The 17,601-nt window shown below is 38.7% G+C and overlaps 1 protein-coding gene across 1 annotated transcript in view; it reads left to right on the top strand.

Annotated features, from left to right (window-relative positions):
* Positions 1-1,036: 1,036 nt before the first annotated feature.
* Positions 1,037-17,601, top strand: part of cpt1a2b (carnitine palmitoyltransferase 1A2b) — a 42,172-nt gene continuing 25,607 nt past the window's right edge. The window contains exons 1-8 of the mRNA XM_073494567.1: positions 1,037-1,145; positions 9,841-9,983; positions 10,842-10,981; positions 13,230-13,407; positions 13,684-13,785; positions 13,948-14,085; positions 15,013-15,090; positions 15,354-15,461. Coding sequence (XP_073350668.1) covers positions 9,843-9,983; positions 10,842-10,981; positions 13,230-13,407; positions 13,684-13,785; positions 13,948-14,085; positions 15,013-15,090; positions 15,354-15,461 — 885 coding nt within the window. The 5' untranslated portion in view covers positions 1,037-1,145; positions 9,841-9,842. The remainder of the gene's footprint in view (positions 1,146-9,840; positions 9,984-10,841; positions 10,982-13,229; positions 13,408-13,683; positions 13,786-13,947; positions 14,086-15,012; positions 15,091-15,353; positions 15,462-17,601) is intronic.

Below are 17,601 nucleotides of genomic sequence, written 5' to 3'. Positions count from 1 at the left end.
TGGCATATGAAACAAAAGACATGTTGTACTTTTGTACAGATGAAATAAACAATATTGTGTTAGTGAGCACAAGAGGTGCTGGTAGGAAGATTTTGTTACCTTTGGACAGAGCCAGGAGAGCTGTTCACCCCATTCTCTGTGCTGGGGGGCAGGCAGTATTCAGCTTCAGGGAGGATTTATCTTCTTATCTAACACTCAAGAAGAAAAAAAATCAAACAAAAGCACATTTTGTGAAATGACAAACTTTGAATTAACATTATTTGCAATGCTATCAAAACACTGAAACAGCATTTACAGAGAACTTACAGAATATATGAAAAGGCGGTAATGCATATGGATAGTGATATTATAGCGACAATTTCCAAGCTAAGGATAAATTAAGGGTAGCTTTTGATTATGTGGGTTAAATGTTATTGTAATTTCACAGTGTTTATTTAGGTTTCTCTAGTTTGGGAAACAAGTAGGTCAAGTGTTAATGTAAATGTAAATGGGAAACAGAGAGCTTTGCAGTGATATTTGCCAAACATCAAATGTTAAAGAGAGGAAACCCATCCAAAAACTGTGAAGGCTTTAACTTGAATAAAATGATATAAAATAAAATAAAAGCAGCTGTATGTGTCAGTCACAGCGCGACCTATTTACCCTACATGCCCCTCATTTTTGTAAAATGAAGAAAGTATCCTCCATGTGTCAGAAGTGGGCTTGTCTCTGGCTGGCGTCATGTATAGCTTGCTGAAGAGTGACGTATAGTGAAGAGCTCTCACTCTGACAGTAGTAAAGTGTCCAGAGATCCTTATATCTAAAAATGAACACATAAAATTCACTCAGGCTATTTCGTCTTTTTTACATCTTGTAGTTTTTTATCACACCGGCCACAATCCATGCTGATGGCATCAGCATGCGTCAAAGTTACCGCCTACATTCACACAGCGACAACGCAGCCCCCTATATTAATGACTGAGAGTGCGTCATCCTCTCGTGCTCGCACTATCTTTGTCCGCTGGCCCTCGCAGTGATCGCCCCGCTGCTGGTGGAAAGCTCTGAGTGTCGCTCTGTCGCTGGCTTGAGAAGAAGGGAGGGGTGCAGACAGACGCTTCCGTATCAACCTTCTCACCGAGAAAGCTCTTCGAAAAAAGACGCTTCAGGTACATTTATAATCGCATTTGATAAATTCGCATCGAACTGTTGGCCTAATTTTTTATCAATGTAATGCAAACGTGCCTTTTCTCTCTCTCTCTCTCTGTTGGCGTTTGTGCATCGCACAGGGTGGGAGATGGTGCTGAGCATGAATGGACCACTGTGTTTTGAACAATGTTGATATTACGCTGGGCTACAGTGCATTTATGCTAATACACTGTACTTTCACTTAAGGCTAACCGTTGGGAGTCACAGTTACATGTGTTTGTTGAATTTCTGGTGTTATTTGTTGTGTCGGTAGCTGTGGGTGTAGCCTGACATCATGCAGTGATGATGGAGAGCGGCATGGTTGCGTCGCACAGAAACTATTTTCTTAAAGTGGTTTGGTCTCAGGCACATTCAAACAAGTCCCAGTTGGTGGCTTCACTTTACTTTGCATCGCTGTTAACGCTAACATTAGTTACTGAAATGGCGACTTTTGAGGTATTTAGAGGTAAATGATAGTGTCATGTAGCCTGACATAACAGATAAGAACATTTCTCGAACATGAAATGTTTATCTTATGGCAGATAGGCATATTAGCTCTAGCACTGTACACGCTAGCTGAGATGATGATGTTAGCCGGATATTTAAGCTAGGTTAACTCGAAGTTTTTTTTGTGTTAGCTAGGAAAATAATACAAAACAAGCAACAAACTCCTTCAAGAGAGAACGTGTTGGGTGTTTGTACGGTCCACAGTTTACTCTGAGATGAACACTGTCAACGCTTCGTGCAAACAGAAGCCTGCAGACTGTACATCAGGTAAAACAATATACTAACAGGTTAGTGTGTACAAGTGCGTGCACGCGCGTCTCTTCCCGCCGTACTCCCGTGCGCGTGCTGAGGCTGTTAGACTTGAATGGTCTGGTTGCTGTTATGGCCGCATGCCTTCTCTCACCCCGGCAGGTAAAACCTGTTAGTCGACATTATTTTGGACAAAATTAAACACCATTTTGCAGCCTTAGTGAGCTCTACTCTACTCGCGATTAATCACAAAATAATCGCACATTTTTTATCTGTTCTAAATGAACCTTAAAGGGATATTTTTCAAGTTTTTAATACTCTTATCAACATGGGAGTGGACAAATACGCTTGCTTTATGCAAATGTATGTTTATTATTATTGCAACAATCCAAACAATGACAAATACTGTACCAGAATATTCTCCTGAATAACCTCAAAGGTACTGCATGCTCAAAAAATATGCTGAAAGCATAACATTACAAACTCAAGCCCAACAAGCAACAACAGATGGGCATTGACCTGAATGTAACATTCCTTAGTAATACTAACACAATGTAGCGTCCAGCTTTACACTTGTAAAGGTTAACTAAACAATTTTAATCAGCCTGCAAGCTGTAGCCACCCATTTAGCTATCGCTGTTGGAAGTTTGTCACATGTAGAGTTGTCCAGGTGTCTCTGTTGCAGACTCTACAGCGTGACCTGTGAGGGGGAAGGATGGCTCTCTGCATCAGCTGTGTCTGTTAAGAGGAATTTGCGTTAACGCGTTAACTTTGACAGTCCTACTTCTTATTGCTGCTTACTCTTGCAAACAGTGAGGTAAACAGCATAATTTTAAGCAAAATCAAATGCTAATGTATTTCCAAGGTAAAGATTTAGGTTGTATGATGCATGTTTAAAGTGTTAGCAGTTTGTCTTGAATTAACTACTGCTTCTTTGTTTTTTATTTTTCTTGTGTCATAAAAAAGGAGGCAGTTAGGAAATATAGCCGGAGGCGCACTGTCAGGAGAGGCAAACCAGGCAAATGTTTGGGGCCCGCAAGAGAAATTTGGGAAAAGGAGCCCTTGATGGCCATTCATATTGGCACATTTTTCAATTACAACTATAAACTCCCTTAAACCTCCCATTAGACACTATACTGTGAACTGCTGCAGCCTCAAAATGCTTTATGTGTTGTTTATCACTGGTCTTATAATGTGGATTGTTTAGAATGTTACCACATTGAAGTTTTGTAGTTATAAATTTAGGTTTTTCAATTGTTCTGGTTTTTAATGTTATTCTGAAAATTCTACTGATGTGAACATTGGAAATTGAAAAAAAAGGTTTGGATTGCATAAATTTTTTGTTGGTGTTACGCTTGAGGGGCCACAAGGGAGTTTTTGCCTTGGCCACCAACAGACTCATGATTCACCACTGAATATAGACACAACCGAAGAAACGGGTCATAAATCTTTTTTATTATTGTGCAGCAGGTTGTATATTTGTTTACTCCTTCAGCTGGTTTGAAGATTCTTGAAATGCCTTCAGAACAGTGGTAATTAAGTGTTGTTAAATGACCGTAACAAATATTTCCGGGTATTAGGGGTGTATCAATTTACCGATATGAGTCAGAAATCAGTTTTAAAGTTAAAGATATGATACATGGACCTCTGGATTGATCTAAATGTACTGTGAACTGGTTGATGGCCCGATTTTAAAGTTATGCATCGGTTGAGTGAAGCTGCTCTGCTGCTACTTCCTCACAGCGTCTTCAAACTCTTGGAAAAGTTTAAAGGTCAGCGCGAGACTCCACCCTGAGGACACCACCACCCCGAGGACAAAAAGCAGGCCATTCTGCTCTGTAGAACAGCGTATAAGTACAGTGGCAGCATGTGTCTTAAGGTTCACCTGGTGAAACAGCATGGTGAATCCTTTGCAGACGATGAGGATGCTAATAAAGCTAGCACTAGCAAGAACACGCAAGACAAAGACACGGAGATTAAACACTTTTCCAGCCACAACTGAGCCACAAGTCGGCGAGGTCTAAGGTAGTCATGGCATCTATAGCCCGTTTTATTGCTTTATAATAGAAAATGAATGTCTACATGAAACAAAGAATTGTATCGCATGAAATTGAATCGTTCGGAATCGGAATCGTATCAATTTGTTCCATAATAAAAAGTACCGTCCCTGAATTGTATCGTAGCCCATGTATCTAGATACGTACTGGATCGTCTTATAAGGGAGAGATGCACACCTCTACCGGGTATCGTATACATAAAGCTTTTATTCAAATGTGCTAGTTTAAGTAAGATGTAGAGGAGGGTTTAAATTGTTTTGGGTCAGGTAAAGGTTAGGGTCTTGTTTTTGGGTTAAGACTTGTTCATGTTTAGGGAAACAATAATGTTAAGGTGTAAATGTGATTTGGAGGTCCTCTTAAGCATACAAACATGGTCTGTGTCCATCTGCGTAGCAGCAACTACACAGTGTGTGCCAGATACCATGCCCACACTTTTCCTCCCACCTTCATTCTCTCCCTTGTCTCTCTCTGTCTTTTTCCCTTCTCTCTCACTTTCATTCAGTTATACACACACACACATAAATGGCTGTGTGAAATGGCTGTGGGAAGTGAGAAATATGCAGCAATCAATTGCTTGGCTGGTTAGAGAGAAGGGGAAGAGATGACAGAGGTTTGCTCTGCACACACAAATGTGACCTTGCAGTGATTATATGTTGACCTACTTTCTATGTACTGTAACTGTAGAGTTGTCATGTCATCATCCAGTATGTACCACAGGCCTCAGCGACAGCTGTGCATTACTCTGCCTTTTAACAGTATGGGACTTAGGAGCTCTCTGGCTTCACACACACAAACACACACGCACACACACACACACACACACACACACTGCTGCAGACGGTCTTTGGTGAAATTAAGCTTTTGGACCTGACAGATATGTTTCCATCCAAGTTGTTACTGTCGGTTTGCCAGCAGAATCAAGCAGCACAGCACTGACTAGAAGTTTCCTTACGTTTGCATCCATGTGTCTACATTCTGACAAGGTTACACAGGAAGTGAAGGAGTAAAGGAATGAAAAACTCACCAAGCCAGCCGTGACAGATTTCTGTCCAACAGTGGCTAATTGTTTTGGTAACACCCTGTCTGTCTGCTGCTGAAGGCTGAATGATGAATCTTCCTGTCCAACCTTTTCTAAATATCGACAAGAAACTCAAAGAGGGAGGATCAGTTAAAAAAATGGTGTCCAATTAGTTAAAGTGAGAAAACACCCTAAAGTAAAGATGAAGACAGGTCTTTCAAAGCATTGAATATTGGTTCAGAATATCATGAGGAATTATTGTTAATTACTGCTTGGGAGTACTGGAAAAATATAATTTATTAATGAATAATGGATGATTAATAATTAGTGGCTGGATTTGCCTGGCTTCCAGCTATGCCCTTGTGTTTGAACCACAGTGGCCCCAACCAGTCAGCATCCTATGAGGAACTACTGGCAGCCAAGGGCATGGATTAGGGGTGATGACCAGAGAGAGAAGCAACTGCTTGAAAAATGGTGGCTCCTCCAAGAGGTTAGCTTAGATGCTGCTATATCATCAGTTATATCAGAGAGAGTACATTTCATTGATAGAGGAGTGAAGAATGGCACTGAAGGCTTTTTTTGTCTATAGAAAACATGTGGGAAGAGTTTGCTATCACTTCTGATGGTTGGCTGTCTTACTGTTGATCTGATTGGTTGAAGTTAGCTCATTATAGACAGTGGTGGACAGGTAGTTCATCCAATCACTTCGCGTCTGCGTACTTCCTAGATGGTTCTGTCCATGAAACCATCTGGCGCATAGGGTTCTTAAAAAGGACTGTTTTAAAGTGTTAAATTTAACTGGTTGAGCAACACTGAAACCCTGTATAGTGTTGATTCACAAGGCTTTGCTTGTATGCTATTTGGTCAAAGAGAAAGTGATTGCCTAACCCATCATAAGTTTATGGAGGACATGACCTACATCCTGCTTTTTAATGTGCGCACAAACCTGTTAACGTGCCTTGCTTCAGGGTGAGAAGTAGCGCAGGGAATGTTAATTGTTCACATTCTGCACACAGACTTTTGCATTTCACTCTTTGCCTCACAAGCATGGGTGAGCAAGAACAATACGGAGCCTGACACTGAAGCAGCTAAATCAGCCGTTGTTATTTAGATTATTTACACCTATGCTTTTCTTACAGTGAGATGTTTTTTATGGAAAGAGAGCTATTCTTAGCTTGCCTTCAAAAGCTGTTGACAACTTGGAAGAAAACATTTATTTATTGAGAAATAGGATGCTAGGAATGGACTCAGTGGCTTTTGAGGTGTACAGTATTATATTTTGCACTTGTGAACATTTTTGCTCATGAAAAAAAACTGGGTAAAGGTAACTGGATTGCCTGTTTTTGATTGAAGTTATTTTGGGGGATGTTTTCTGCTCACACAACCTGACAGGAACAGTTTTGACATCTGCTGACCTGCTGTTTGTTTAAACTGTTGTATGAACCTGTAGTATGGATGTATATTTGCATGTGCAGCTTTTAGTAAAAGAGAATAGTCTCACACCTTTTTGTGTCTTATTAACAGTTAGTGTATTGAATCTGCTGTTACCAATCGTTGACTTGCATTATCCATGCTGTTAAGTTGCCAGTATGATGCCAGGGCTAATAGCTCTGTGGGAGTTAATAATTTATAATGTCAGACTGACGCTGATGGTTTGCTAACAACTGACTGCACATGAAGGATAATTACTCTATATTATCTGCAGGCAGTGCTGTGTTTCCTGAGCTGAACAGTCACTATTTTTCTATCCATAAATCGTGCATCAAAGAGGAGAGAGGTTGTAGTTGAATTCGCTGGTTCGAATCCCCGGCTCCCCCAGCTGCATGTCTAAGTATCCTTGAGCAAGATACTGAACCCCAAATTGCTCCTGATGAGCAGTTGGCACCTTGCATGGCAGCCTCTGCCATCAGTGAATGAATGTGTGTGTGAATGGGTGAAAGTGACAAGTGTTGAAAAGCACTATAGAAAGGTAAGTCCATTTACAAATAAGAATAGAATAGAACTTATTCAATATCAAATAGAAGAGAAAGAGAAAATAAATCTCACAGAAGTTAAAAAAAAAAAAAAAATGTCATTGACATGTCAGAAATACATATAAACCTGGCGATTCGAAGAGATTGTTGTATATGTCAGTGTATGACACCTCCGGCCACTCGGTGGGTTGTTCATCCACTTTAATGGAGGCAGACTGAAAGAACACTCATCAACCCCTATTTCTGTCATATTTTGTATGTAACGATACTGATTGTTGATCGGCAACAACATGATATAATTATTTGCCTGACTGGCCGTAGTATTTCAGATCCTAATACCTTAAAAAGACATATGGGTTTTCTTATTTCATGCTGTTAATTTAGCAAAGTCCTTGGATTGTTTTTACACAAAAGGGGGTGGGGACGTGACGCATGGCAAAGTAACCAGATGGGTTGCAATGAGCTATTACTCAAACAACCGTTAGCCAATGTGGACACACGCCTGTATACTAAGAGAGTCGACTATAAACAAAAGGACATGCCATCAAAAAAGTAAAAGCACTAGTTTTACAATTATGCAAATACGAGAGAGATTTATATTCTCTCAAATTCTTATTTTTATTTGATATTGAATACTTTTTATTTGATTCTTATTGACACATATCTAATTCCATAGCAGAGTCACTTGCACATTAAAAGTTGAGGTCAAGTCAAACAACTGCCAGTCAACAATATAAAGACATACCGTATTCTAGGGATGTAACGGTTACCGGTGTCACGGTAAACCACGGTAAAATTCCCGACGGTGAAGGTTACCGTTTAAGTTTTAATTACCATGGTAACCGCCGCGGTCGATAACCACGGTGTGGAAAACTCGCAAGATACTTTATCCAAGTCTCCCTACGCAGGCGCAGCGTGCAATGTGCGCTTGTTATGTAGTGAAGAAGACATGGCGGAGGGAGGACGTGATAGTAGCGGCCCTCAAGGCATTTTTCCGCCTTCAAAGAGAACCAAATCTGAAGTCTGGGCGTATTTTGGTTATTATAAGAATGCTCAGGGACAGCTGGTCGAGGATGGCAGCCGTATCTGCAGGAGCTGCAAGAAGAGAGTTGTTGTGAGGGGTGGCAACACATCCAATTTACTTACTCATTTGCGCGACCATCGCCCTCAACTGTTCAGCGAATGCAAGGTAAATTAACCTTAAGCTCAGGTGAATGATGTGTGTATGTCGAGTTTTCTCTGTCTAATTTGCTGTTGTCACTAATGTAAACTGACCAGATAGTGGTATAACTGAACGAAGTTGATCCGTGATTTGACACGTTATCTGAAACGCTTATTAATTGTAGATTTCACTTTTTAAAGTCGACCTAATAATTCCCCAAACATTGATGCAGAGCTGCAGTGAGGAGGATTTGAGACAAACACGTACTGAGTGGACTGAGTTAATGAATGCAAACTGACTGAGATGACTGACTTTCATCTCAGCTCCGTTCACCGGAGCAGCGTCTACCTGTGGCTCAGCAGCCATTAGACCAATCAGATTGACCGAGTCCATTGACAACAGACGAGCAAGCAGACAGAGACAGACAGCCAATATATACAAGTAATATCAGAAATATATAATACTTGTGGATTATTTGTAGAATAGACTATATATAAAGAATAATCTGAAATGGTGAATATAACAAGTGTCTAGATAGAGATAAGAGCCAAAATAGTGTTCATAATTAATTCAACAATAATCCTTTTTGTTTTGATCTAAAAAAATATCCAACCTGTTTCTCACAAAAGTGATATGATCTAGATTGTGAGTTTTGTGATCTGTTGGTTGCACCCTTAGTATTAAGTAACAATGACAGTAATAATTAATAATGACATTTTCTATTAATTTTTTTCACAGAGAGGGTCTGCTGGCCAATCGAGTGCTACTGCCAGTACATCTCATTCTACCTCTGTAACACAGACATTACAGGACGCGTTTCAAAAACAGGCTGCTTATACCCTAAGCCTTTTAATATATAATAAATCTATTTAAATATACATCTTGGTGAAATTATTTCAATTTATCAGTGTATCAGTGTTTTTTCAACATTTTGAAGACATTTTAAAAATACCGCGGTATACCGATAACCGTGATAATTTTGGTCACTATTACCGTGGTGTGAAATTTTCATACTGTTACATCCCTACCGTATTCACACAACAGTGTAGGACATGTTGGCTGTTTTCAAAACAAGGTTTTTAAAGGCTACAGGCTAAGATTATCCATGTGATGATCTTTCTGTTTCAAGGCACAGTGCACCTCATATTACCCTAATAATAATAATTGTTTAATGATATTTGTATGATAATGATGAAGCTTTGTGTTATGATATTGACTTAAGTTGTATGTTTACTGATGAAACCTACTGTATAACAGAGGGCTTTAAATACTTAGTATCACTTAACAGCAGAGCGTACTGTGAGCAGTTTTTACTCTGTGTTCTTGGTGCTGCAGCAGGACTCAGTGAGACAACAACATTCCACTGACACATTAAATTACTCAAGTATTGTCCACACAGAGCTTTCATACAAGAGAGACAGCAAACACTGAGCCATCTGCTGGCGTAAAAAACATGCCTAGTTTATGTCATAAAACTAACTATAGAAGTTTATTTTAACATTTTGCCAGAGTCCCAGTGATGTATTGAATATTATCAATTCAATATCAATTATTTCAAATAAAAAACAAGAAAATAAGCAAAAATAAATTGTTGAAAATCTAGACTACATTTGCAATGATGAATTGTATGTACTGTCTTCACTCTAATAATTCATTGTTCATTAATAAAAGAAATCGTTCTAAATGTTTTGTTCATTTGTGTTTCCATAGCGATGGCGGAGGCCCACCAGGCAGTGGCGTTCCAGTTCACCATAACACCAGAGGGGATTGACCTGCAGCTGTCCTATCAGGCCCTGAACCAGATCTACCTGTCCGGAGTGCGTTCATGGAAGAAACGAGTCAGCCGCATGAGGGTGAGGATGATGGGAAATTCTTGTGTGCGTTTGACAGTGTGTGGTGCTTGTCCTCATATTTTACATTTATGCATGCTGTCATATTGTTCGAAACAAAATGTATTTGACTACTATCTTTCTATCACTTAAATTTTCCCAATTTATAGTGTAGGCATCTGTTAGTTAAATCTGATATCTTAAATTTGAAAGTTTGATAGTCAGCATAGTGAGGAGAGTTGTGCCTCATTAGAAAAACGGCTATCTGTGATGCATATCTTGTCCGGTCTTTGTTCTATTTTGTTGTCATGTGTAAATGGACACATAAAAAATATGCCATGTATCTCTAGCCCAATGGAATTTGTAATTAATGGTTATTTATTTTTTAAATGTAAATGAAACGTGTTTTTGCACAAAAAAGTGTCACGGAGGATTTTACAATCTGCACAACATACGATGCCTGCTGTCCTGACTCCCCTGGTATGGACGGTTGACTCACTGGTGCAGTGGGGAGCTTAGTGCAGAAGGCCTTATTACAGGGTGTGCATTCCCATGTGTATAGGTGAGGAATGCTAAGCCTTTCCTAACATGTACTGACATGCATGTTTGCCACTGCTGTGGTGACAAAAACATGATTTACAGTACACATCATGTACTGTACCTGTGTTCAATGAAGTGGATACGATGTGAAATGTACAAAAAAAATTCTAACTTCAAAGGTACTTAAAGGGAGCATCAGCTTTTTAAATGTTGAAGTTAACTGCAATAACTTCCAGTTGGTCCTGAATGGAGCCTCTGTTTTCTGTGGCCCAGTCAGTGTAACAGAGAGGGAACAGTTTAAACCAATCACAATGCTCACTGTTTCTTCTTTTGTGGTTACAGAACAGTTTGATCAAGGGAGTGTACCCTGCCAGCCCTTCCTCCTGGCTCTTTGTCGTCATAGCAATCCTGGCCACCATGTACATGCGCTCCGATCCCAGCATGGGGCTGATCACCATGATACAGCAACACCTGCCACTAAGGTACACAGAAACACACAAAGACCTCTGTCTTTAGTTTCTTGGACAGACAATACAACTGTCCTTTTATCTTTTGCATATTGAACCATATTTTTATGGACATCAGTTGTAATGTCTGCAACAGCCCCTTGGCATTACCACGTGGAAACACCTTAACTCCAGTTTAGAGCTGATTTAACTATTATGACTTTATCCCTCCTATATTAGCCCACCATATAAATTCAAACATTAAAAACTGGCTCATCTTTTTGGTATTTTGAGAAGTTTACAGTGTAAAAAAAGTTGTGACAATTATGATGCCACCTCTGACATTCAAACACTATGATGCTGCGATGGATAAATAGATGTAGATAAGTACAGGGGAACACATTCACTGTTTCTATCGATAATGCAAATCAATTATTAGCTTAAGTAACTGTCTAAAAGAATGATTTATGTATGCTTATGCTTATTGGCATTGACATTGACAGTATGTATATAGGTAACAAGAAATTGCTGTTTGTCCACTAGAGAGCACCAACAAGTTTATTTTTACACTGTAAAAGGTCCCACTTAGTATATATGTTGGTCACATATAAAGACAATTTACAAATCTAAGGGATCTTCATCAATTTAAAAAGATGCTATCAGCTCGAATATCGTTATCATTATCAGCCTCACAAATCCTTTGTTTGTTGAGCTATTCTTGTGCTGCCAGCTGAAAGTGACAGTTTCACTTCATAGTGCAGTCTGCCATAGACACTGAGGAGGAAAAGGGATTTCTGCTGATCCAAGCAAACATCACTTAATAGTAAATAAAGCCAGTGAGTCATTATGGATCAGTGTGGGTGTGGTGCCTGGTGCCACTTGAACTCTCACCTACTACTCACCTCCCAGTCTATTCACTAATTGTAGCTTCACATACTTACAACATCGCTGACTCACTACACACACACACGCACACATGCACACACACACACATGCTACATTCCACCCTGATAATGTTTGTTCTGCAATGAGAGGCTGCAAATGGGATTTATGAGCAACACTGTATGTAAAATATGTAAAAATGGATAGGATGGAGGCTGTAAACCTGCTAGACTACTATTAGCTCAATTTTAAAGGTCATTCTGATGAGCAGCAACCTGACAACTACTATACACATAGGATTTTCTATAAATTTATAGCAATATAAATGTCTCACTGCATTAAATAGCACTTATACTATTGCCACTTATAACAGGATAAAAGTACAGTGTTTAATCTTCAGCTATTTTAAAAAGTTTGTTTGTAGCCTGTCTAAGTCCCGGGCCACGTCCCTTTCACCATTGAGTCAGCTGGTAACGAAAGTGTTGCTGCTGTGTTAACTGCATGACATGTTTTTCGTTGTTATGCCTTACGGTGGAGAGTATGTTTTCCTCCTATTCCCATATTTGTCTTGATTTTATTGATTATATGTATTTATTAATTTTATGTTGATTACATTCTTAATGCATTTCATACCTTTTATTTTTGATTGTATTGTCTCATTCTGTTCTGCTGCTCATACTGCATATTACTATACTCAATTTACAAAAAAACAAACAAGAAAACCCCCCAAAAAACCTAGATGAAAAAACTTCTTGTCTGAAATATTTCTGATTCACTTTCTGATTGACCCAGCAGATGTTGCTGTTGTACCTTCATAGATTTTACTTGCAATCGTGACCATTTAGAGACTATTGTTCCAGCATCTCCTTTGAAGAAAAATATAAATGTAACGTTCGTTGACTTTTTCTGTTCACACCCTAGGCTTGACCCTCTTTAATCTTGTTCACAAATTTGTTTTAATTAATTCTTATTTGCTTCTTTGTTAAGATAATCCATCCACCTGGAAGGTGTAGCATATCAAGATACTTATTAAACAGTGTGATTATTACACAAGTGTGCCTTGTAGTCCTTGAGTAACCTAATGAAATGTGTGACATGTTACATATGTTTTTGTACTTCATATGAGCTTTACTCACAACTTGTGCCTGCCAATTAGTTTGCCTCATTCCCTTTGTCTTAAACTACCAATTTCTGGTTTAAGAATGTTCTTAAGCTACCATCAGTCAAAAATAACATACTGTCATAATTTTTCAAATATTTCTGTTTTTTGTGTTTATTTTATTCCTACTTTTCACCTCCAGGTAACATGACAAAAGTGCTAAATTGAAGTTTTTCTTTTACCACTAACGGACATATTGCTGTACATAACCAGTAACTGTTGTGTCCCCCTCCCTCTGTCCAGTCTCCATGTGTCGCTCAGTTCTCAGGGTCAGACCATGGTGTCAGCGCTGGTCTTCAGCACTCTGCTGTGGCTCTCTCTCATCCTGGCGCTCAGATTCTGCCTCAAACTGCTGCTCTCCTACCACCAATGGATGTTCGAGCAGCACGGCCGAGTTTCTAACGTCACCAAAGTCTGGGTGGTAAGATGTCCTCCTACTTTGTATGACAGCACCCTCGTGTGGCTGTTGTGCAGATGTTGCCACTGACACAAAATTGATTTAAATGATTTTTTTGTATATTGGTAGTTGTCACAGCATGGTATCAAATCTTAAACAAATGCTTTGTAATATAAGTATAGGTTCTATGATCCCCACATTTAAAAAAAAACATTTTGTTGTGAATTTATTGTTTATACCAATAAACTATGTTGAAATGTTAATTGAAAAGTGTCACAAATCTTCCTCTGTGTGTTTCAGACCCTGCTGAGGTTATTATCGAGCAGGAAGCCTCTGCTGTACAGTTATCAAACCTCTCTACCTCACCTGCCTGTACCTGCCATCAAAGAAACCCTGAGCAGGGTGAGTGGACAAACACATTATCTTTACATACACTATCGATGTATATATTGTGCATATATTGGTGACTAAATTATGACAATGGAACAGCAGAAAAGAAATTAATAATTATTTAGTAACCAGGAAGCAGGTTGTAACTGATGCTCTGTGTTCTCTCTGTCTCAGTACCTGGAGTCAGTACGTCCTCTACTGACAGATCCAGAGTATAAACGAATGACCGAACTGGCCAATCACTTTGAGTTTAACCTGGGAAACCGCCTGCAGCGTTACCTGAAACTCAAAGCTCTGTGGGCAACCAACTATGTAAGTGTACACAGTCACACGCCAGAGCTGAAACAATTAATTGAATAATTAATTAGTTGATCCACCTAAAATACACTTGTAACAATATGTCCTAAACTTCCAGAGCTCCTTAAAGTATTTTAGCCAACTTCTTTTTTGCTTTTTGTTGCAACACTGTTGGTCACACCTTTACATTAATGGTGTGTTCATGGGGGTAGCAAGCATGCTCACTGGGTGGTGCATTAAATCAGTAATTATATAAGCAACATTAGAAGAAATTGGTATTTTGTGCGATTTTGCGTGCCCCACAGTTTCTGAGTGCAACACCACTGTTGTAAATACAAATCCCAGTTCTGTAAAAACTTGTCAGATGTAATGTAGGTGCTAAGTACAAACATGCCTCGTTACGTCATAACAATGTTACGTCTTGAAACTTCTTATAGTCAACATGTATGTAATGCTGTGATCCTACCCTCTCACTAAAGTTACATAGTGCAGAAACAAGTGATAGGTTGGCAGAGTGGCTGTGACAGACACCATTCATCCTATTACAAGACACTGCACCATCAAAATGATTTTGAAACTGTTATTCTATGGTAAAACATGTACATAATTTAGCTTAAAGTAAAGGTTAATACAACTTTTTCTATGCAGAGGTATAATAATGTTATCTCTTACCATAAAACTGTTGGAAAGTAGGTTTTCCAACAGACCAGTAGTAAAGATGGAGGAGAGCTGAACCAACAATCTGATGCACCACCAATATCTCTCAGCTTTAAAAGAGAGAGACTATTATTATATATAAAGTGACAAGCTGTGTCCTTTTCATGTAAATTAATGATCATTTTTCTGGTTTATATGTGACTGATAGTTCCTGAAAGATGCCAAATTTTATATTGTAAACACTCCATTTCATATTAACAGTAATGTGTCCTGTTTTGGTTCCAGGTGAGCGACTGGTGGGAGGAATACATCTACTTGAGGAGCCGAGGTCCCATTATGGTCAACAGTAACTACTATGGCATGGTAACCAGCTGCCTTTCACTGTAGTACAGCTACTGCATTAGAAAAAGACTGGGCTGAATCTTGAAATATTTTTCGATATCTTTTTGCACCCTTTGAGATAAAGTTGAGCCAAAATGAACAGACATTCTTTCTTTATTTTTCTGAACCTCTTTTCTTGCTTACGTCTTTCCTACATTTTACTCTTTTTTTCCATTTGAACTTATGTCTTTGTTTTTGTTTACATTCTGTTGTTCTGTGTGTGTGTGTGTGTGTGTGCCATCAAGGACTTTCTATATGTGACGCCGACGCCATTGCAGGCGGCCAGGGCAGGCAACACCATTACTGCCCTGCTGCTTTATCGTCGCAAGGTCAATAGGGAGGAACTCAAACCGGTAAGACCACAAACCCTTTTTGCAGAGTTGGCTTGTGCGTGTGTGTGTGTGTGTGTGTGTGCGTGTATTTTTGTATATTATACGAAAATACACGTATACACAAAGCTGTATTCCTACTATATTTATTTGATTTCCTTTAAAGTCAATATAAAACTTGGACTATGAAACTATGAAACTTGGCCTACTATAAAAAAATAATTAAACCACAATAAAATGTAATCAAGCAAAAAAAAAGCATCAGCTCTTTTTTCTCTTAATTTCTCCTCAGCCCTCTAAACATTTGGCCTACCATAGCGTAATAATGAAAATACAATAAAAATGAAAATAAACATTTCTCAAAACAGCATCTGTCCTTTTCTTTTTAATGTTGCCAAACCTTTTATGCCTCTCTGTAATATGATGGAATCATTTACATGCAGTGAGAAGGATGAAGCAGCAGACATCTGTGGGCCTGTTATCTTTTTCTTATTTTTTAAATTTTCATAGATTAGGCTAAATTATAGACTACACAGTGCATGGGTAATTCTAAGTGCATTTCCAAATGTTTCTAAACAACTCAATATCTCATTAGAAACAAATCTAAAATGTCAATAAATAATAATAATATAATAAATTTTATTTGGAAGGCGCCTTTCTAGACACTCAAGGACACCGTACACAAATGAGATAAAAGAATACATCAAGAATAAACATCAATATCAATAAATGAAAAAAAATAAATAAAAAAACACACAAAATAAGAATAATTACAATAGATTGAAGGGATGGGACAGGGCAAGTGGCATCAGAGGGAATAGGCAGTTTTAAACAGGTGTGTTTTGAGTTGTTATTTGAAGTGGGGGAGTGATTCAATGTTTCTGAGTTGGGGTGGAAGTGAGTTCCAGAGGTGGGGGGCAGAGCGGCTGAATGCTCTGCTCCCCATGGTGGTGAGACGGGCGGAGGGGACAGACAGCTGTATGGAGGAGGAGGATCTGAGGGAGCGGGAGGGAGTGGGAACATGGAGGAGGTCTGACAGATATGGACATTTTTTGGGGCGTCATAACCCCGACTTGTTTTACTGTCATAACTTGAGCTATTTGGTCCAATAACATTTGGAAAGTCTAGATGATGGATTAATATTTCATTTATAACTTCTATTTATAATTCCTCTTTTTATTACCAATTAAAATATCAATAATGAATTACTTTGTAATTAAGTCTATTTTTTCATAGACGAATAAATTAATTAATTTGTAAACTCATTTATTAATGCCTGTTTTTGTATAGTTGGTTGCTGAACAACTTGCCACTGTTGAATATCAATATACAGTACATGGGTAACTTGTGTTGTATTGTAAATATAAAGAGCCAAACAAGAATTTGTGTCTTTTTATGTTGTTACTATGTGGTAGCAAATACATTTCTGCTGCTAATTTTGCACCTTAAATTTAGTGACAACACAGACAGGGACATTCCTAGACAAAGGGAATTAGTCAGCATTAATTGCCTGCATATTTCTGCGCTTACTCTCTCTGAATTTCAAAACCAACAACATATTACGGTCTGTATTCGCCAGAATGAACAGCACGGCTCTGTGGGTGTTCTGTTGATCAGTTTGTTGGTCCATCACTTTGGTCCAGACTAAAATATCTTAACACTTATTGGATGGATTGACACACGCACATGAATGTGTTCCCTCGGGATGAATTGTAATTACTTTGGTGATCTTATGACCTACATTTAGCACCGTCATCAAACTTATAAATTGGCAAATACTTTTGTTTATGAGCAATTACCTGCAAAATTAATGAAATTCTCATAAGCCTCATTGGGGCTGTTTGATATAAAAACTGTCACATCAAAGCAGGGGAAAGAAGACGTAGAGGCAGAGACAGTTAAACTAACCAATAGGAGCACTAGCTTGTTTGTTTGACAGCAGAATCAACCAATGGAAGGATCTAAACTGCTTCTACCATTCAGCCTCAGTTTCAGCCTTCACCCTGGTGAAGTTTCTGTCTGGGTTAATTTCTTAATTTCCCATAGTATTAATTAATACATTTGTCACTCGATGTATTTAATCACATATTCATATATATCTATAAAGACATGTTCAATATTAATAAACCTCGGCAAAACAAGTGTCCCTATCATGTTAAAAATG

This window comes from Pagrus major, chromosome 23, assembly GCF_040436345.1.
Source record: "Pagrus major chromosome 23, Pma_NU_1.0".
In the NCBI taxonomy this organism is placed as follows: domain Eukaryota; kingdom Metazoa; phylum Chordata; class Actinopteri; order Spariformes; family Sparidae; genus Pagrus; species Pagrus major.
Note: the sequence above shows the minus strand (reverse complement) of the source record. Positions and strands in the feature narration are given on the sequence as shown.